The following is a 22,096-nucleotide window of genomic DNA, read 5'->3' on the forward strand; positions in this document are numbered from 1 at the left end:
AAGACCAATCAGAGTTTACTTTGAAGGATCTTTAGGGTTGGGCTGTGTATGCTTAGTCATCATCTGGGTTAGGTTTAGTTCATTACAAATGTATTTTAGATTGTCTGAAGAATGCATTTCCCAATCATAATTTAAGTCACCCAGGATAATTTCTGATTTGGTAAAAGAAGACAACTAGTTAACTCCTCGAGTACACAAAGATTAGCAGAGGTCGGTCGACCACTACAACAGTTATGGATACATTTTTCTCCAGAGAGAATGCTTGAATATGGTAGCAAAAAAAACATTTCAAGAATGAAGAATGATCAGTCTACCACCTCTACCCTGTCTGTCAGCTCTAAACACATTATAACCCTCAATATTAATATCAGAATCCAGAATGTCCCCAGAGGTCCAAGTTTCCGTCAGTACCAGAATGTCCGGATTCATCTGCATAGCCCAAATCCTGATGTAATCCAGTTTAGAAAGTAAAATCCTGATGTAATCCAGTTTAGAAAGTAAAATCCTGATGTTCAGATGCATCAACCCAAGTCCTTTACGATTTTTTAAAAGTCACATGGAGTCCACACTCAATCAAGTCACTGTACGTTCAATAGGCGGTTGCAGACCCTGTTTGATGGTTGATATTGATATAGTTGCTATGGCTATAAGATTGCATAGAACTGCACCATTTGGTATATCTATCCCTATTAGTATTAGAGGAAGGAAAATACATTTGAATGACTTTTCCAATTACTTTTCTAAAGTTAGCACCAAAGGGCACAGCCAATGTCAATATGAGGGACTCTCAGAGTAACCAATGATAGAATGTTATAAACTGACTTACATGGGCTTTGGTTTATATCGTGCAACAGCCCAAGGCCTCTATGTGATTTGGAAACCGATGGAGTATTAAAGTTTATGGAATTCACATTTGAACTAAAAGCACTGGGTGAGCAGACCACAGTGGGCTTCTCTTTTGAGCTAACAATAGCAGATCTAAGAGTGGAGTTCAAACAAATAGGTACAAGATTACAACTGACGACACCCCTGGCAGTATAGACAACAGTACGACGATAACGCTTAGAGAGGATGGGAAGTATTACCTGAGGGGGTTTGGTCTGTCAATGAGTCAATATCTTAACGCGGCCTTGAAAAGGTGAAGAGAGGGTTCAGGCTCCTAGATGGTTTGGGTGTAGTCCAATATCTCTGTAGAGCATCTTTTGTTTCCAAAAAGTGCAGAAATTGTCAATAACAGTTATGCCAACAGAGTGGCAGTAGTCTTTAAGCCAGATATGAAGTGCTAAGAGCCTGTTGAACCTTTCGTAACCACAATCCAGCGACAGCACGGGACCAGAGATAATCGGCTGATTTTCAGAGCCTTTCAGAGTGTTGATCAGCCCAATAAAATCCTGTTTCATTAGCTCTGATTGACACTTTTTGATGTAATTTTAATCCCAGAAGCACTACGACAGCAGCGGCCCTGGGATGCAGGATCGATAACCGAAGCATCCGTCAGCTCCTCATAAATCATCCTTGCTCCTTTATTCTCCAAAGGGGGTGGGGAGGGGGGGCTGGGATGGGATGTTGGTTGGTAGGATGGGAAGAGGGAGTGAGATGGGAGGGGAGAGGTGGCCCCGGCCAGGCCACACTACTGCTACAACGCACGGCTTGAAGTCATATGAAGTCAGTTGCAATTTCAAACACATACTTAGAAACAATGTTTTTAATCCACCTAATTTAAAGACATAATCACAGCCTGTAAACAGCTGAATGTTTATTACCATTGGTGAGCCAGAGACGCCAGCTCCACCTTTCAATAAGAAACACGCAAAAAAAGGTTTGCATCTGCCGGAAATGAGAAATTCCGCATTTAGGTGAGTAAATAACAGCAAGTGCTAAACAAATATGGATAGACAGATCAAAGGCTGGCGTAGAGTCAGGTGCCCCGCTCAATCACAGCTGGGAGCTACCGTTAATGGGAGCTGTATTTAATTCCTCAATTTCTCTCGTGAGAATTGCCGGGCGTCCACTCCCACTGCCTCATGATGACTTGCTTAATCCCAAATAAGAATGGATAGCGAGGACACAGGGACAAAGGGTGCCTTCCGATTCACCCTCCTGCACAGAGGGGGCCACAACCATCATTATTACAGCTGTTAACACTCACTTCTTTCCCTAGTGGGGCTGTTCATGCATAGAAAGACGAGTGTTCCTCGAGAAGGAAAGAAAGAGAAGAGAAGGACAGAAACACTCAAACGTAGAAATGTACAATCACTTTTTCAAATCAAATCAAATTGTATTTGTCACATGCTTTGTAAACAACAGTTAAATGCTTACTTACGGGTCCTTTTCCAACAATGCAGAGTTAAAGATAACCTACTACTCAGCCGTCAAAACTAGGCTCATAACCACCATGATGCATTTATAGAGTGGGCTACACTTGACTACTGGGATGGTCGGTGAATCTGAGAGGATAAAAGAAATTGCATGACTTCATTCTGTATATCAGTATTGGTTGTTTAGGAGGAACATTGTACTGCTACTCATATTGATTTTCAGGAATACAGGTTGTCTCCATGGGCCTTGAAGAGGATATGTAGAATTGGCTTTAACCCTTCTGCTGTGTTCTGGTCGAATTGGACCGATTTACAAGTTCTCTCTGAAAAATGTAGTTCATTTGATCTGATTATCATAAGGTTCCATGACTTTGTCCACACAGCGCATCTGAACACACAAAATACATTTTGATTATTTTCATAAAATTTTGGGTGTTTTATTTAACTTTTGTACACCTGTGGTGTTTCCAGTCAAAAATGACCAGTGATTAGAAATGAATGGGTGAGACTAAAATCAGGCACATGCCCATTCATCAGATGGATACACTTCCTCTCCCAGACCCCCACATGCATGTGTGTTTGAGCACACACACACACACACACACACACACACACACACACACACACACACACACACACACACACACACACACACACACACACACACACACACACACACACACACACACACACACACACACACACACACACACACACACACACACACCTCACTCCCCTTCTTGGCCTCCATGGCAAACCCCACAGGAACCTTTCCTCAGTAGAATCTTTCCCCCACAGGAACCACACCTGTTGGCATTCTCACAAACAATCGCAACATTGTTTCAATAATATATCAATCTTTTCTCGCAGCTCTGGTATTTAAAGCTTTTTTGAGGCCTTGCTCACAATTCATTCTGTGGCAGCACAATGACCGAACGATATACTATATGTGAGGCTCTTGATCATATCTTTGATCATGACACTGGTGAGGAGGAGAGAGTCCTTGTTAAACTTTGACACAAAGTTGTCTGTGATAAATAGCAGAATATGTTTCATCTGAGTGTTTGTTATAATCAAAATAATTCATACATTATGCTTTTTTTACTCAAAAACGAGTTGTATGAGCTCAGGTTAATGAGGCCTACAGGCCATAAATAGCAAATAGAAGTTCAAAACCTGTAATGTTCACAAGAACATAAGTTGATAAAGAGATCTAACACAACATTAGGTGGTAATATATGTATTATTATGGATTTATAATCAGCTATAATGGGGGCGGTCATTTTGGACCGGGAACACAGAATTAATTAACATGAAACGGACACGACAAGAGGGTTAAACAGCCTTTTCTGCTTTGGTTTAGATCTGTGCCCGGGACCAGAAGGACTCTGACCTCCGCTAATGATAACCTGCTCAGGGTTTTCACAACAGCTCTCCATTGGAGGTAACATTTCACCTGACTAACAGTGAAACTAACAGCCCCTGTACATTCTAATAGAGGTTCTGAGGCACAGGATTTAGAATGCTGCTAGCCCCTTGCCAGGGAATATGTCTGAGAGAGGCAGTCATACAGAGTTCACTGCTCCACATGCTTTTTGCATTTTCTCTTTCACTGTGCTCTGAGGAACGTCAGATATGAGAAAAAACAAAACCCTGCTGTTTCCAGCTAATACCCGCGAGAGCACTGGATCCCAACGCAACCCGGAGGGATGGACATCTACAGGAGACTTTTTCTCCACATTTTTCACCCTTGCCCCTACCGGAGAATTTTGCGATGTAAGTGTTGGTGAGCGCCAGCACAGCCCAGGGAGACACCACCTCATGAAGGGAGCAGCAACCCTTCTACAACATCAAGCTGCTGGCTCTTTTACTACCAATCGCCAACGACCTTGAAAGCTTTGGCACGGACATCTCCTTTAAATTATTCACACAGGATGCAAAAAAAAAAACATTTACTGCACTCCCAACCAACAAGGGCGGAAGTCAAATGCAAAGCGCAGCTCCTTTTCCTGAAGGGATATGCAGATAGGCAGAGATATACTGTAGATACATAGTGTAAGTGAGAAGTGTAGACAAAGGGGAGCTTTAGAAAGGGAGACGGCTTCAAATTTCCAAGAGCACACCAAAATAGTTAAAGCACACTGGGAAAATAAAAGGGTCCGTCCTTGCATAATTAATTTGTGGGCTCCGTGGGTTGAGTCTCAGTGGGATTCTGCCAATTATGACCAGAATGTGCTGAAAGCACCCGCAGTGCAACTGTCCACAGCAGGGACAGTTAGGGACTGGATCCCCTGCACTTCTCCCACTATACACCATAGTGGAGGCTCCTCAGAGGAGGAAGGGCAGGACCATACTCCTCAGTGAATTTCATAAAAATTTTAATTGTAAAAAAGTTAAGTTATACTTTTTAGATAAAACTATACTAAATATAGTCACATCACCAAATAACTGAACACACTATTTTGTAAAGAAGGTCTACAGTAGCCTCAACAGCACTCTGTAGGGTAGTACCATGGTGTAGCCAGAGGACAGCTAGCTTCCGTCCTTCTTTGCGTACATTGACTTCAATACAAAACCTAGGAGGCTCATGGTTCTCACCCCCTTCCATAGACTTACACAGTAATTATGACAACTTCCGGAGGACGTCCTCCAGCCTATCAGAGCTCTTGCAGCATGAACTGACATGTTGTCCACCCAATCAAAGGATAAGATAATTAATCTAGTACTGAAAGCATAAACTACAGCTAACTAGCACTGCATTGTATAAAATGTGGTGAGTAGCTGACTCAAAAGAGTGAAAGACAGTAGTTGAACAGTTTTGAACAAATTCATTGCTTCCAAAATGAAGGAGAAGCCTAATGAAACACCCTGCTCAAACAGAGGGGTGCTATGTTAGCTAGCTGGCTATGACTTTCCAACACAAAACTGGAACTCTTCCAAGTCAAGGTGTAACTGCTTACTGACTGTACACTAACGTTACTGAATGATTGTAGAGGGTTTACAAACGCGCTAGTTCTATTAACTATGCTGACTATGACGTTACTTTAGCTAATATGGTGACAACGATGTAGGCTGTTTGTAGAGGTTTGGCTTGGCTGTTATGAGAGTGAACTCTGTTTACGTGGGATCAGGGGTGTATTCATTCTGCCGATTCTGTTGAAAAACTTTTTTAAACGGAAGTAAACTCAAATTTGTCTCTCGACCTGTGTGCACCTATGTTGTACATTTTAATTTCATAGGCTCTGTCATAGCAACCTCATGAAGGGTATAGGGAAAATGTTACTATCATGTGGTAGCCTAAACCTATCGCTGTTACATTGAACTGGGTGAATGGAATATGAATGAGGGTCATCCAATATGCTGTAATAGAAATAAGGCCATGCTCATTAAAAAAAATCTCCTCCCTCCTCTTAAAACAGCACACCGTGTGTAGAAGCACATCTAGCCTTTTTGGGGCCAAAAAGCGAGGATGGTTTGAGGGTCCCCCACTGTGTGGGCAAAATTTTTATTGAAAATATTGCAGTTTTGAATCTAATTTCATGCCATTCTACAGATTTTGCTATGGATTTGTGGGAAACTTTTGCAGTTTTAAAGCTAGTTTCCTGCAATTCTACACATTTTGTCAATACTTACACCATGTTCATATGATATCAGGACTACTGAGCACATGCCCTGCGTGCCTGGTCAGTAATTTGGTGATGATTACTACAAGATTTAGATAGCTGGCTAGACTACCTTACCAAGCAATCTAAAAATGTTTAGCTGACATGGGTTAATTGGGTAACTGTCAGTGGAAAACTGCTGATGCGCTGCCAAATTTTGAAATTGCATATTGTGTACTCTACTTTTTTAACTCTCAACAGTAAGTTGAGTTCCTAAACTCCTAGCGGCCACGGGGCCCTACGCACATTGCGTAGTCTGCATATAGGCAGAGACGCTTCTGACACAGTGTATCTGTATCTGTGCAATTTATATCTACAGCAAGTGAAGAGAGTAAAAAGCTATATGACAAAGTAATTATTGTCATTGTAAATTATTTGACACACACTGTCTGTACCCTCTCCATGTGACACAAGCACAGCCAAAACATCTGTGTCTGAGTCAGACAGATCATTACCAGGTCACAACTTCCATGACAATCCTATAAGGTCCCTGGAAAGTTCAGGATGTGGCCTATCACTGCTTTGAGCTGTACATCCTGGTAGTAAGGCTAATAATACCCAGCTAGCACATAACATTCTGAGAACCATATGTTTCTTAGAGCTTGGTGAGAGTGTGGTTGTCCTATGGTTATTTTGCATACAACCTTTCCACAGCTTTCTGGGAATGGTTTCGTTTAGTTTATTAGGACCGCCATTAGCTACTGCACATGCAGCAGTTACTCTTCCTGGGGTCCACATATAACATACTAATACATGACAAAGTACAGAACAGATATAGACAAGAACGACATAAAATATTACATTCAATTTTACATTAAAAATAATAATGTATTTATTCACATAAGTATTCAGACCCTTTGCTATGAGACTCAAAATTGAGCTCAGGTGCATCCTGTTTCCAATGATCATCCTTGAGATGTTTCTACAACTTGATTGGAGTTCACCTGTGGTAAATGCAATTGGTTGGACATGATTTGAAAGGCACACACCTGTCTGTCTATATAAGGTCCCAAAGTTGAAAGTGCATGTCAGAGCAAAAACCAAGCCATGAGGTCGAAGGAAATTGTCCGTAGAGCTCCGAGACAGTATTGTGTCGAGGCACAGATCTGGGGAAGGGTACCAAAAACTTTCAAAACTTTCTGCAGCATTGAAGATCCCCAAGAACACACTGGCCTCCATCAATCTTAAATGGAAGAAGTTTGGAACCACCAAGACTCTTCCTAGAGCTGGCTGCCCAGCCAAACTGAGCAATCAGGGGGGAAGGGCCTCGGTCAGGGAGGTGACCAAGAACCCGATTGTCGCTCTGACAGAGCTCTAGAGTTCCCCACTAATCAGGCCATCATGGTAGAGTGGCCAGACTGTCACGCCCTGGCCTTAGTTATCTTTGTTTTCTTTATTATTTTAGTTAGGTCAGGGTGTGACATGGGGGATGTATGTGTTTCGTATTGTCTAGGGGTTTTGTATGTTGATGGGGCAGTGTCTAGTCTAGGTGTTTGTATGTCTATGGCTGCCTAGATTGGTTCTCAATTAGAGGCAGCTGTTGATCATTGTCTCTGATTGGGAACCATATTTAGGCAGCCATATTCATTGGGTATTTCGTGGGTTATTGTCTATGTCTATGTGTAGTGTTTAGTGTCAGCACTATTTGTTTATAGCGTCACATTTGTCGGTTTGTTGTTTCGTTTAGTTTGTCAAGTGTTCTTCGTTTCGTGTCATTACACGAAACGAAAACGTATTCACTTCACGTTGCGCCTTGGTCCTCCTCTCTTCCACCATACAACGATCGTGACACAGACGGAAGCCACTCCTCAGTAAAAGGCACATGACAGCCCGCTTAGAGTTGGCCAAAAAGCATTTAAAAACTTTCAGACCATGAGAAAAAAGATTCTCTGGTCTGATGAAACCAAGATTGAACTCTTTGGCCTGAATGCCAAGTGTCACTTCTAGAGGAAACCTGGCACCATCCCTACAGTGAAGCATGGTGGTGGCAGCATCATGCTGTGGGAATGTTTTTCAGCGGCAGGGACTGGGAAACTAGTCAGGATAGAGCCAAAGATTAACGGAGCAAAGTAGCAGCAACCCGATCGAACGACGCTGGAGAGACCTGAAAATAGCTGTGCAGTGACGCTCCCCATCCAACCTGACAGAGCGTGACAGGATCTGCAGAGAAGAATGGGAGAAACTCCCCAAATACAGGTGTGCCAAGTGTGAATTTCAGTATTTCAGCATAACGTCTCCTAGAGGTTTCTTCATGGTTGTAATTAAAGTCATGTTCTCAGAATGTTCAGAGATCATAAGTTTAAATATCACTGAAGCCTTGCCACAATAAAAAACAAATGTGTTTTCATGATTAATGCCTAAGCAAATACATTTCCACAGCTGTGTTCGAAAAACCCATACTAACATACAGTAAACTACATACAGTGGCTTGCGAAAGTATTCACCCCCCTTGGCATTTTTCCTATTTTGTTGCCTTACAACCTGGAAGTAAAATAGATTTTTTGGGGGTTTGTATCATTTGATTTACACAACATGCCTACCACTTTGAAGATGCAAAATATGTTTTATTGTGAAACAAACAAGAAATAAGACAAAAAAACATAAAGCATAACTATTCACCCCCCCAAAGTCAATACATTGTAGAGCCACCTTTTGCAGCAATTACAGCTGCATGTCTCTTGGGGTAGGTCTCTATAAGCTTGGCACATCTAGCCACTCTGATTTTTGCCCATTGTTCAAGGCGAAACTGCTCCAGGTCCTTCAAGTTGGATGGGTTCCGCTGGTGTACAGCAATCTTTAAGTCATACCACAAATTTGCAATTAGATTGAGGTCTGGGCTTTGACTAGGCCATTCCAAGACATTCAAATGTTTCCCCTTAAACCACTTGAGTGTTGCTTTAGCAGTATGCTTCGAGTCATTGTCCTGCTGGAAAGGGAACCTCATTCCCAGTCTCAAATCTCTGGAACACTGAAACAAGTTTCCCTCAAGAATTTCCCTGTATTTAGCGCCATCCATCAGTTTCCCAGTCCCTGCCAATGAAAAACATCCCCACTGCATGATGCTGCCACCAACATCATGGTGGGGATGGAGTTCTTGGGGTGATGAGAGGTGTTGGGTTTGCGCCAGACATAGCGTTTTCCTTGATGGCCAAAAAGCTAAATTTTAGTCTCATCTGACCAGAGTACCTTCTTCCATATGTTTCGGGAGTCTCCCACATGCCTTTTGGTGAACCCCAAACGTGTTTGCTTTTTTCTTCTTGAAGCAATGCCTTTTTTCTGGTCACTCTTCTGTCAAGCCCAGCTCCGTGGAGTGTACAGCTTAAAGTGGTCCTATGGACAGATACTCCAATCTCCGCTGTGGAGCTTTGCAGCTCCTTCAGGGTTATCTTTGGTCGCTTTGTTGCCTCTCTGATTAATGCCCTCCTTGCCTGGTCCGTGAGTTTTGGTGGACTGCCCTCTCTTGGCAGGTTTGTTGTGGTTCCATATTCTTTCCATTTTTTTATATTGGATTTAATGGTGTTCTGTGGGATGTTCAAACCCTGATCTGTACTTCTCCACAACTGTGGGATGTTCAAACCCTGATCTGTACTTCTGCACAACTTTGTCTCAGACCTGTTTGGAGAGCTCCTTGATCTTCATGGTGCCACTTGCTTGGTGGTGCCCTTTGCTTAGTGGTGTTGCAGACTCTGGGGCCTTTCAGAACAGGTACTGAGATCATGTGACAGATCATGTGATACTTAGATTGCACACATATGGTCTTTATTTAACTAATTATGTGACTTCTGAAGGTAATTGGTTGCGCCAGATCTTATTTAGGGGTTTCATAGCAAAGGGAGTGAACACATATGCACGCACCACTTTTCAATTTTGTATTTTTTGAAACAAGTTCTTTTTTAAATTTAACTTCACCAATTTGAACTATTTTGTGTATGTCCATTACATGAAATACAAATACAAATCAATTTAAATTACAGGTTGTAATGCAACAAAATAGGAAAACCGCCAAGGAAGATTAATACTTTTGCAAGGCACTGTACAAACTGGGGTACACGTATTTAAAAAAAAAAAAAAAAAGAAAAAAGAATTGTCACATTTTCAAACAGTCCAGTTATAAGCCACGGGAGTTTTTTGAGTGAGAATTAAGATGACTTTCGACTAGTAAGACATGTATAAAAGCAACAGATACCATTAATAAGAAGGGGCTAGAAGCGCCTTTGTCACGCCCTGACCATTGAGAGCCCTTGTAGGTCAGTGCGTGACTAGGGTGTGTTCTAGTCGCTATATTTCTATGTTTGGGTTTGAGTATGGTTCCCAATTAGAGACAGCTGATTATCGTTGTCTCTAATTGGGGATCATACTTAAGGTGTCCCTGTTTCCACCTGTCTTTGTGGGATATTGTTTTGTGTATGTGCATGTAGCACCACGTAGGTCACGTTTCGTTGTTTGTTTATTGTTTTGCTGAAATTTCACTTTAAATAAAGATGTGGAACTCGAATCACGCTGCGCCTTGGTCCGTCCATTATCACGACCGTGACACTCTTATATAGTGAGCTACCGAGTGGCTAGAACAAGCAAGCCCCATACTATTGTGGAGGACTTAATTCTTCCTGCTGCCGCGAATATGGCTGGGACAATGCTGGGGGAAAAGGCCCAAAAAACTATACAGACAATGCCTTCAACAAACAACACTGTTTCACAACGCATCAGTGACATGGCATGTTTTGAAACAATTACTGCTTCGCATACAAGCCAGTGAATTCTATATGTTACAGCTGGATGAGTTAACAGACATGGCAGGCCTGGCACAGCTCCTGGTATATGTCCGTTACGTTTATGTGGGGTCAATTAAGGAAGACATCCTCTTCTGCAAACCACTGGAAACCAGGACAGCAGGAGAGGATATTTTTTTAGTTCTGGACATCTTTGTGACATCAAATGGACTTTGGTGGTCAAGATGTGTTGGTATCTGTACTGATAGCGCAAAAGCCATGACAGGGAGACATAGTGGAGTGGTAATGTGCGTGCAAGCAGTTGCATCCACCGAGAGGCTCTTGCTTCCAAGGAAATGCCTGACAGCTTGAAAGATGTGTTGGACACGACAGTAAAAATGGTTAACTTTGTTAAAGCAAGGCCCCTGAACTCTTGTGTATTTACGGCACTATGCAATGATATGGGCAGTGACCATGTAACGCTTTTACCAAGTGCGCTGGTTATCAATGGGCAAAGTATTGACACCGTTTGAATTGAGAGACGAGCTTAAAGTTTTCACTGGGTGATGTTGGGTGATGTTTTTCCCTCGCCTGAATAATCTGAATCTAGCATTACAGGGACTCTCCGCAACTATATTCAATGTGCGGGACAAAATTGAGGCTATGATTAAGAAGTTGGAGCGCTTCTCTGTCTGTATTAACAAGGACAACACACAAGTCTTTCCATCACTGTATAATGTTTTGTGTGCAAATGAACTCAAGATTACGTAAAATGTCAAATCTGATATAGCGAAGCACCTGAGGGAGTTGGGTGCGCAATTACTTTCCCAAACCGGATAACACAAACAACTGGATTCGTTATCCTTTTCATGCCCTGCCTCCAGTCTTCTTACCGATATCTGAACAAGAGAGCCTCATCAAAATTGCAACAAGCGGTTCTGTGAAAGTTGAATTTAAATCAGAAGCCACTGCCAGATTTATGGAATGGGCTGCGCTCAGAGTATCCTGCCTTGGCAAATTGCGCTGTTAAGACACTGATGCCCTTTACAACCAAGTACCTATGTGATAGTGGATTCTCGGCCCTCACTAGCATGAAAACTAAATACAGGCACAGACTGTGTGTGGGAAATTATTTAAGACTGAGACTCTCTCCAATACAACCCAACATTGCAGAGTTATGTGCATCCTTTCAAGCACACCCTTCTCATTAACCTGTGGTGAGTTATTCACAATTTTCGATGAACAAATAAGGTTTTATATGTAATATGGTTAAAAACTAAGCTAAATTATTGACTATTATTATATTATTATTTGTGCCCCTGTGCTATAAGAGCTCTTTGTCACTTCCCACAAGCCGGGTTGTGACAAAAACTCACACTCATTCTTATGTTTAATAAATGTATAGTATAGTGTGTGTGTGTGGCAGGCTTACAATGATGGCAAAAAAAAAACATTTGACAGTGCGCTGACCCTGGTGCTAGATGGGTACACAGCTGGAGGTTGAATGTTAGAAGGGGTACGGGACTATAAAAAGTTTGGAAACCACTGCTGTAAACGAACAGTATCCTTTCAGTTGAGCGTACTAGATCTTTGCCTGTCTACCGAAAGTTGATGCTGTTGCTATGCAACCTCTTGCTAGCTTGTTTCTTTTACGACTTCAGGTGTTTTCTTAAATTCAATCTGGAGCACCAGAGGGTGCTCAGAGTGCGCGCTGGGCGTTCATAAATTCAGAGCATTGTCAGATTGTCCATTTGTAAGTTCGGGGTGTTCAGAGCGCACACTGGATGCTCTGGCCGAGGAGTAGGGTTGACCCGAGCTTTCTGGCCTCATAACGACAGTCAAGCACCCAAGCTAACTGGCTAGCTGCTTCCAGACACAAATGAGAGAACACCTCACTGACCATTTTACTCAACCTAGCAGAGCTGGTTAGGCGGTTTTCATGTTATCCAGACCATTGGTGACTAACTGTGCTGCTGGCAACAATTTAATGTTGCTTATGTTTACTGACACTGGCCATATTCAACGGGTGTTGAGTGTTCGTAAATTCATCAGTTATTCTGCGCTCTGGTACACTCAGAGGAGAGTACTCTGAAATTGAAGTAGATCACCAGAGCGAATTTACGAAAGCACCCGAATGTCCATTGAGAATGCACAACAACTATACCATTTAGCTAAGCTAAGAATGACGGGAATAATCAAGTCAATAAATGTTGGGTAATTAGTTAGATAGCATATAGTTAATATACTGGTAAGTTTGATATATTATAAGTCAACTAACGTTAGGTAGCTAGCTAACATACCGGTACATACTGCTGTAATGATATGCTATGTAGTTCATAAGGATAACGTAGCTAACAAATTGTCAGCCAACATAACGTGAAAGCTAACTTCTTTGAAAAGGCATAGCTTTATTACATTGCTCAACATTTTCTTAACATTTGTCATAATTAGTTAAAGGAATGAATTTGTATCCGCTCACGTTGGACTTCGGCTGCATATGTAACGCCATTTTCTTCAAATCTGAAAACGATGTGAAGCCACGCCCATTTTCTGAAGAATTGCATTATGGGCCCTAAAAGCACAGAAATAGTGTCCACTGCTTGTATACTTCGTATTTTGGCGAATGTAGTACAACATCCGGGAACTTTTGGCATACTCACTATATCCATAATATGACCAATAAGCATACTATATACTCAATTTACGTCACAAATAGTATGGTTAGTATGAGTATTTGAACACAGCATGAGTTCAAAACGGTTAACCTAATCTAGCAGTGTTATCAAAAGTCTTATTGAAACATTATTCAAAAACCTCAAATAACCTATAATCTCCATTCTCAAAACGTAATTTTTTTTAAATAAACTCCCAGTAAAAGGTTAAAGGAACAATAGTAAAATGTTCTCAGAACCTCCCTGCAACCTAAAAATGTATGTTCCCAGAACAGGTGAAATGTTCACTTACATTCTCAGAACGGTAAAACTGAACGTTTTTAAAGTGGTCAGGTACGTATGGCTTTGTTCCCAGAACCAATGGGAAACCAAAAACTTTCGCTCCCACAACTTCCAAAGAACCAAATGTGCTAGCTGGGTAATGATAATGAACCGTATGCTCCCGATCATTAGAGGACGGATGGACAGGTTGGCTGGCCAGGGATCTCCTACTGTGATGGAGCTGCACCAAAAAAGTCCTCCTCATCATAGAATTGGGCAGATGAAAATTTGATGAGGGACAGCGTGCTGCTGAAATATTCTGTTTGCCTTCATAAGGACACCCTCTTTTGTTTGGGCCCCTGGGGGCATGGGATCCATGTAGGCTGCCATGATATTTACGCCTGAGGTGCTGCTGGCATACAAGTAGGATCCCACACTTAGCAGCCTTTCAAAAATCCCATATCTGCAAACGTTGCTTGCTGCATAAAAACCAGACATTTCCAGCCTTTTCCTAAGAGACAAATTGTCCGCAGAGTAATCTTTGAAAAAACTGGCATCATTGGGGAAACAAACCACTCTTCACTTCAAATGATGCTTTACTCCCTCAATTAAGCCCTTGTAAATTCACATTTCAATATTTCCCTCTACAAATAGAAACCTTTATCCTCTTGCTTAATAACATCTTACTTCAGCAATCTGGAAGATAGAGTTTTTGACAATAAACTATAACGATAACAGACCCAAAATGATCCTGCTGTGACAATTCCTATTTTTTTTTTTTTTACCTTTATTGCAATGCAAAGCTAGTCAGAGGATTACTTTTTATTCACAAATTGACACACTAGAAGCTCACAGTGTCAAATGGCTGTTTCATCTCATTGGAATGATGCCCCAACAGTAACCAACCCCCCAAAAAGTATGTTTTATTGTCACATACACCGGATAGCAGAGCAAGGGGACTGGGAAGAGCGAGCGTGGGAGAGAGTGTGCTGTTCTCCACTCATACAGAGCTTACTTCCTGAGATGACAGCATTAATTCCTCATGTTCCAACCCCCTGAAATGTTAATTTCATTAGCCGCATTAGGGTTGAACTGTAAGTGTTGGAGTACCAGACGGTGAGCAGTGTTTTCTATTTTCATAATTCATCTGCAACCCAAAGCTGACAACGACAGGGCAGAAAGCATGGACTGGTTAACTCTGTTATCATCCTAAGCCTGGGCAGAGCATCATTAGTCATACAATAAGCTACTCCCCTAAAGGGAAACACAGAGAGAAAATAACTGTTGGAAAACTATGGTTCAGTACAGTATGTCTTGTGAACAGGCATACTGTACTGATATATTGTAGGCCTACTAAACATTCAGTAGGAGCAGACAGCAATTCCTTAAAAGGCTTTCAAATTAAAGTTATAAACAGACATAATAACACAATGCATTTCACATACATTTTCTAGAACGGTCCGTTTCTGCAGACAGTCTTGAAAATGTTGGGAATACCCTAGTGGTTGTATCACAACCGGCCGTGATTGGGAGTCCCATAGGGCGGCGCTCAATTGGCCCAGCGTCGTCCGGGTTTAGCTAGGGTAGGCCGTCATTGTAAATAAGAATTTGATCTTAACTGACTTGCCTAGTTAAATATAAGGTTAAATAAAAATATATTTAAAAAAAAATGTAAATGAGAAGAGCTTGTGCCTCGACAAAGCAACACAAAGTTCACAGAATCATAAAATCAAGTGCTGAGTCAGCGTGATTCCAAAAAATGTTACTACACTCCATGCCACTGTGTGAGTGTGTGTGTGCCATTTCATGCCGTGCACAGGTGTCATCATGCCAGCCAGGTTTCGGCTCTATCGGCAGAATCCCTCAGACAAACAAACTGTATGTGCACTAACTAAGTGACGCCTTGCAGTTTCCTCCAGAAACATATCATTATTGATAATCTGTCGGTTACATACCAGTAATGATATATGTACTGTATATAATTACTTGTACAATGGAAGGGCAGGCATCCATTCTCTTGTGGTTTACCGACTCCAGACAGGGAGTCGGGCATTGAGCATTTGACCTCGCCCTCACTGAAGCCAAGGCCCATTGCTGGATGTTTGACAGACAGCACTGATTGTGATGGCATAAGGATTTTTTAGAAGCAAACTCAGTAGTCTCATGAAAGTTGTTTAAGTGCCCTCTCCCCTCACTCCCATCCTGCAATCATTACATTCATAATGTTTTTCCTCATACTACTGCTCCACAGCACACGACTCCGCTCTAGAAGCACAAGATGTCCCAAAACTAGGCCAAGTCCTGCATCATGCACAACCAATTGCAGACCAAAGCAAAAATGTAGAGAAAGACTGTAGCCTATAGACACAGTAGCAGCAGTGCACTAACTTCATCCCTACCCTTGCCTAACCCAAGACAAGAAAGTTGTGCTGAGGTCATACTGACATTTTATTCTTCTGTGCTCTACAGAGATCTATCCAGAGTGTGCCCTCAGTTGAGTCAGTTCCAGATACACGTGTCCTTTTTACCCCCACTCAAATAATGACCTTACGAGGACATAGGCAGGTAAAATAATGGTGTCAGAGACCAGTCCTTTGTCACAGTGACAGTTAAGGATATATCCCATAATACTTTTCACATCTGTGATTGGACAGGCCCATAAGGCTGAGAGGGTCACTGCTGTCACTGTCAGGTGTGACAGACTGTCATCTTAGGGAGACACTCTCTCTGGGCTCCTCGTAATATCAGCCACCCTGTCTTCTTCACAGCTCAAATCCCTCCACAGTCACAACACAGTGCAGCAACACCAGCAATGGAGAAAAGCCACTCCGAGCTCCTGTACACAGGCCTGAGAGGACACCGTTTGACAACTATCTGGACGCCATGCCGACTGGACTGTCTGTGTGGATATAAATGATTGGCTGGAAAACTCTCTCCAATGGTAGAGTTCTCATTCCAACACTGCTAAACACAGTTAACAAAGTAATGCCTGTGTTCTGTATATTACTATATTATTAACAGCCATTGTGGGCTGGGGTGGTGCATGTTTAGAGGTGGTTGGATTGGGAGGATCTGGAGAGAAATATAGTGTCTGTCCTATTGGTCTGTCCCATAATCCACTTACTTTCTAAGAGCTTACCGTCTGGATACATGTTTTTTTTTTTTTTTACATGGAGCTGTTTTCCAACGGGAGAGGAAGCAGGAGATTTAAAGGGAGAGAGTTCAAAATGTCACTGTCAGCTCTGCCTACAGGATCCTTGTGGGAAAAAATGAATCATGTTAGCACACAGAGGTATTCCTCCACACTTATATAATCAGGTTGCCCATGTGTCTCCCTAGTCCCAGCCCAAGGAAATCCCCTGTTCCACAGTCACTTAATTAGACTGTGTGGAAGGAGGATCAGGCCTAACATTATACGGTATTCCATTCTCACTACCTAGGTTTTGGAAAATAAAATAAAAAAATCACAGAAACCTTACAGGCAAAAATTAGCGTCTAGAACCCTAACTTGAGACAAGCCTGTGAACCTCAAGCTTTCGTGGGAAATTATTAATTATCAACAGTTGTTAGTGTCAAGGTCCTTTTCCCCACTGTGACAGGTGCCCGAAACAGGACCAAAGTTTACACAGACCACCTCACAGAGCCCAGGCAGATGAAGACAGCATTAGTGGGGCCTCTGTCTGTCTGACACTTGGGTTTCTGCTGACAGCTCGACGTCTCCTATCATTGTGTAATAGAGGAAGGTGGGCGAGGAGGTCAGACGGATGATGGCTATGCCAATATATTACACCCAACAATTGGAGCCATCTCGAAACAAGATAATACTGTATGCACCAGGGTCACTCTCACACTAACCTAACGTAGCAGGCGTAAAAGATACACCTGAAACTATATCCCCTACTTATTGGTCTTGACAAGAAGAAAAGTAAATAAAAACCTTCCCCGACAGTTTTATCTTCTGTGCTGTTCAACCAATCCAGTAAATGTGGAGAAGGAATTAAGATGGAGTGTCACCTTGTTAATGTCCAAAAGTGGAAGTCGCATCACAGGCTCTCTTTCCATTTCCCCTTAAAACTGGAACATCTGGTTGTTGGGGGCTGGACAGAGGTCACTCTCACCCCAATCCACCTATCAATGACAGCGTCCCTATTTCCACCCTTTATTTAATAGTTTCCTGATTGTCACAATATGATTCATTTAGATATGTGTTTGTATAATGCAAACCAAGGGTTTTCAAATGCCTTCTGGACACAAATAGGCTCCACACCATAAAGATTTTGTAATGTTCTATTTGTAGACTACCCGGCCAGCTCAACTTCATCCACACCAGCTGGTGATTATTTAGATATTGCCGTATCAGGCTTGTGTGTGTGTGCAGTTTAGTCGTTTTCTAAGCAGACAGATTCATTTCAGACTGTGAGATAGTAATGATCACGTGCACGCTGAGTGACCAGAGGGGAGGTCTGAGAATGGTTTCCTTCTTTTCTTCTTGTTCTATGCTTCTTTTAACAGGCGCACGGACAGAATGACAGAAACAGATATATCTGGTTTGCTCTAGTACGCTGTTTGTCAAAATAATATGTGCCATCTAAGGACAGGCAAGCTATGGTCCTTCCTCTTTGAGGCTGCTTCAAACTAGCACTTTGGGGAACGAGGGAGGAGGAAGGAGGGAGGGAGGGAGGAGAAGGAGCAGGGGGAGGAGAGGAGGAAGGGGAAGGTGAGGTGGAGGAGAAGGAGGAGGGGGGGGAGAAGGAGGAGGGGGAGGAGAGAAGGGGAAGATGAGGTGGAGGAGAAGGAGGAGGGGGGGTGGAGAAGGAGGAGGGGGAGGAGAGAAGGGGAAGAGGAGGTGGAGCAGAAGGACGGGGGGGTGGAGAAGGAGGAGGGGGTGGAGAGAAAAGGGAGAGTAGGAAGAAGTGAAGAGGGAGGCAAGGAGAGAAAAGGAGGAGTAGGAGAAGGAGTCAGTTCCATCCCTGTGCTGATGGTCCTGATGTCATTATAGAGCCCTGGGCCTCCTCCATCCATGTGTGCAGTCCATGTAGGGAGGCACACACACACAGGCCATCAGGGAGGCCGTCCCATCCCCTTTATTTAAACACTGCAAGCGCTTCTCAATACTTAGGGATGATCAAAATATCCAAGAAGAATTTCCTGGTGGTTATTAGCTTAACATGTCCCTATTCCCTGATCATTATAAACCAGTGAACATCAGTCATGGGTCCATTTGACCGCTCAACTTCCCCTGCCCCCATCCTCAACCCCCTTTAAAAACAATTTGCTCTTTGACATACAGGAATAACTATTGATTGACAGCTTGTGTTACCGGAGGTTTGGGCAATGCAATGATGCCTGGAGGGGCTAATTCATACATTTTTATCAATATTTATATTAGCAAAGGTTGCTGATTTAGCACTAAGATTGGATTGCTATAGATTTGACTGTCAGTAGAAAGAGCGACCGTTTCTTTGACAGTATCAAGCCGGTTTGTGTTTCAGACAATTTCCTGCACAGCTCCTCATCAGAAACCAAGACCTTGGCCACTCTTTCCTTCTGGACTATTGTATACAGTGTACACTGTACGGTATAACATTAGGACTGTGCATTTTGCCATTTGACTACAAAAAAAGACCCTTACTCAAATATCTTTGCAAGAGATATTGTCCAAAGAGGCAAATAAAGGTAAGGTTGTGTGTATTTACCTGGCTGGTACATCTATGTTGGATATGGCGTAGAAGTATTTGAGAAGGTTGTCTCTCTGGACGTAGGTTCCCCCCAAGGCCGGCTTCAGCAGCCTCAGTCTCAGGTTGGTGAAGGTGAAGAAGTCCCTCAGGCCCTTCATACTCTCCATGCGTGTGTACAGACTGTCCATATTGAGCAGCTTGGGCCCTGCGAAGATAGCAAAGCGCGCCATCACCTCGAAGCGCAGCACCTTCTCGTTCTTGGAGCCCACCCAGCGAGAGTACTGCTCGGTACAGATGACCCGAGTCACGTTTGTCGCCGACAGGTCCTGCACCCGCTTGGCGGGCATGTCGAAGGCGTCCATGCAGTCGTCGGCGTAGAACTGGTAGGGCTGCCAGGTGCGCCCTTTGTCCAGGGACTTGTCCAGCACCATGACGGTGGGGCGGCCATACTCGAAAGTGACCTGGATGTCATCGGTCAGCTCCAAGCTCTTGTTCCAGGCCAGGGAGATGTTGGCCAGCAGGGGCTCCGGGTAGCGGCTCCACGTCACCGTCTGCCAGTAGGTGATGAGGCCGCTGCTCTCACGGTCCTGCATCAGCTGGGGAGGGTGAGCCAGGTCCGGGTTGGAGGCGTCACATTCGTCACTACACAGGTACGGGTTCTCCTGAAAGAGGGACAGGGGGGAAAAGACAACTGGTCAGTGTTGGAAAACACTGTTCTACTCCCTTCCCTTTAGAATATAGTACACATTTACGATCTCATCATTTTATGGTTCTCCTATGGGAATAGCCAAAGAACCCTTTTAGGTTCTAGATAGCACCTTTTATTAAGTGTAGGAATGACTCCCTAAAGGTTCCCACAAGCTCACAAAGTACGCAACTGATGTTTTTGTAGTATTTATTGTTTTTTTGGAAGCCTTTGCTTATGAGAAACAAGTCAGATAAAATTAAAGTAACATTTGCATTATCTCATATAGGCTACTTCCCCCCCAACAAAGAAACCTGAAACAACCTGGAAACAGATTTTCCTAAACAATCTGGCCAACCTTTTTAATGGGTCCCCCTGGGACCATGTTTGTGTGTTTGTCCCAACATGTTAACACGCTCAGCATATGTCTCCATTAAACACTTTGTAGGCTGTGTTTGGTGAATATCCATCAGGGAATTGCCCTGTATGCAGGAATCATTGCCTCTGGTTATAACAACACTAATTTAATGCACATTGTGAATTACTGTTTCCATTTAATCAAATGACATCACTCAACAACAAAAAACATCAGAAAGACTAATGAGATGGGTTGCATACCTAAATGTCTGAAAATAGATAGCTTCAACAGTGTTGAGGTGTAACACTAATCTACTGACACAGATGGATTACACACGGAATGGATCAACAAGGGGGGTTGCCTGCTATGTGGTCATCCCTGACCTCTAAATCCCAGTGTCAATACGTCACATTGGTCTGCCTGAGTGCAAACTGTCACACTCGTCACCAACAGTCGTACTCACCCACACAGCTTCCAGGCCTGGGTTCAAATACTATTTGAATTTGTATTTGTATTTATTAAGGATCCCTATTAGCTGCTGCCTTGGCAAAAATTAAGGCAGTAATATACATTATAATAAAATAAGGTAACATTAAAATACATTTTACAACAGGTTTCACAATACATTAAGTGTGTGCAAATCATCTCAAATACTGTATTTGTGCTTGATTGACCTTGTCTGTTGCAATTGAACCAATAAAAAAGTCTACAAAATGTCTTAAACCCCAGCTTCCTGGAACTCCCGACAGACAAGCATTAGATATATTTCAAATATACTGAACAAAAATATAAACGCAACATGTAAAGTGTTGGTCCCATGTTACATGAGCTGAAATAAAATATCCCCAAAATTTTCTATACGCACAAAAAGCTTTCTCTAAAATGTTGTGCAGTGAGCATTTCTCCTTTGCCAAAATAATCCATCCACCTGACAGGTGTGGCATATCAAGAAGCTGATTAAACAGCATGATCATTACCCAGGTGCACCTTGTGCTGGGGAAAATAAAGGCCACTCTAAAATATGCAGTTTCGTCACACAACACAATGCCACAGATGTCTCAAGTTTTGAGGGAGCGTGCAATTGGTATGCTGACTGCAGGAATGTCCACCAGAGCTGTTGCCAGAGAATTTCATGTTCAGTTCTCTACCATAAGCCGCCTCCAATGTCGCTTTAGAGAATTTGCCAGTGAGTCCAATCAGCTTCACAACCGCAGACCATGTGTAACCACACCAGCCCAGGACCTCCACATCCGCTTCTTCACCTGCGGGATCGTCTGAGACGAGCCACCCGGACAACTGATGAAACAGTGGGTTTGCAAAATGAAGAATTTCTGCACAAACTGCCAGAAACCGTCTCAGGGAAGCGCATCTACGTTCTTGTCATCCTCACCAGAGTCTTGACCTGACTGCAGTTCGGCATCATAACCGACTTAGTGGGAAAATGCTCACCTTTGATGGCCACTGGCATGCTGGAGAAGTGTGCTCTTCACGGATGAATCCCCATGTCGCAAATATCTGTACACAATTCATGGAAGCTGAAAATGTCCCAGTTCTTCCATGGCCTGCATACTCACAAGAAATGTCACCCATTGAGCATGTTTGAGATGCTCTGGATCGACGTGTACGACAGCATGGTGGTCATCCTAGATACTGACTGGTTTTCTGATCCACGCCCTACCTTATTTTAAGGTATCTATGATAAACAAATGCATAGCTGTATTCCCAGTCATGTGAAATCCATAGATTAGGGCCT

The 22,096-nt window shown here is 42.9% G+C and overlaps 1 protein-coding gene across 3 annotated transcripts in view; it reads right to left on the reverse strand.

Annotated features, from left to right (window-relative positions):
• The window catches only part of LOC129853163 (netrin-G2-like), a 78,039-nt gene that overhangs the window by 42,043 nt on the left and 13,900 nt on the right, over positions 1-22,096 (reverse strand). For all 3 annotated transcript variants that reach the window (XM_055918905.1, XM_055918904.1, XM_055918906.1), the window contains exon 3: positions 19,319-19,962. In XM_055918905.1, coding sequence (XP_055774880.1) covers positions 19,319-19,962 — 644 coding nt within the window. The remainder of the gene's footprint in view (positions 1-19,318; positions 19,963-22,096) is intronic.

The sequence above is a fragment of the Salvelinus fontinalis genome, chromosome 4 (genome assembly GCF_029448725.1).
Source record: "Salvelinus fontinalis isolate EN_2023a chromosome 4, ASM2944872v1, whole genome shotgun sequence".
In the NCBI taxonomy this organism is placed as follows: Eukaryota; Metazoa; Chordata; class Actinopteri; order Salmoniformes; family Salmonidae; genus Salvelinus; species Salvelinus fontinalis.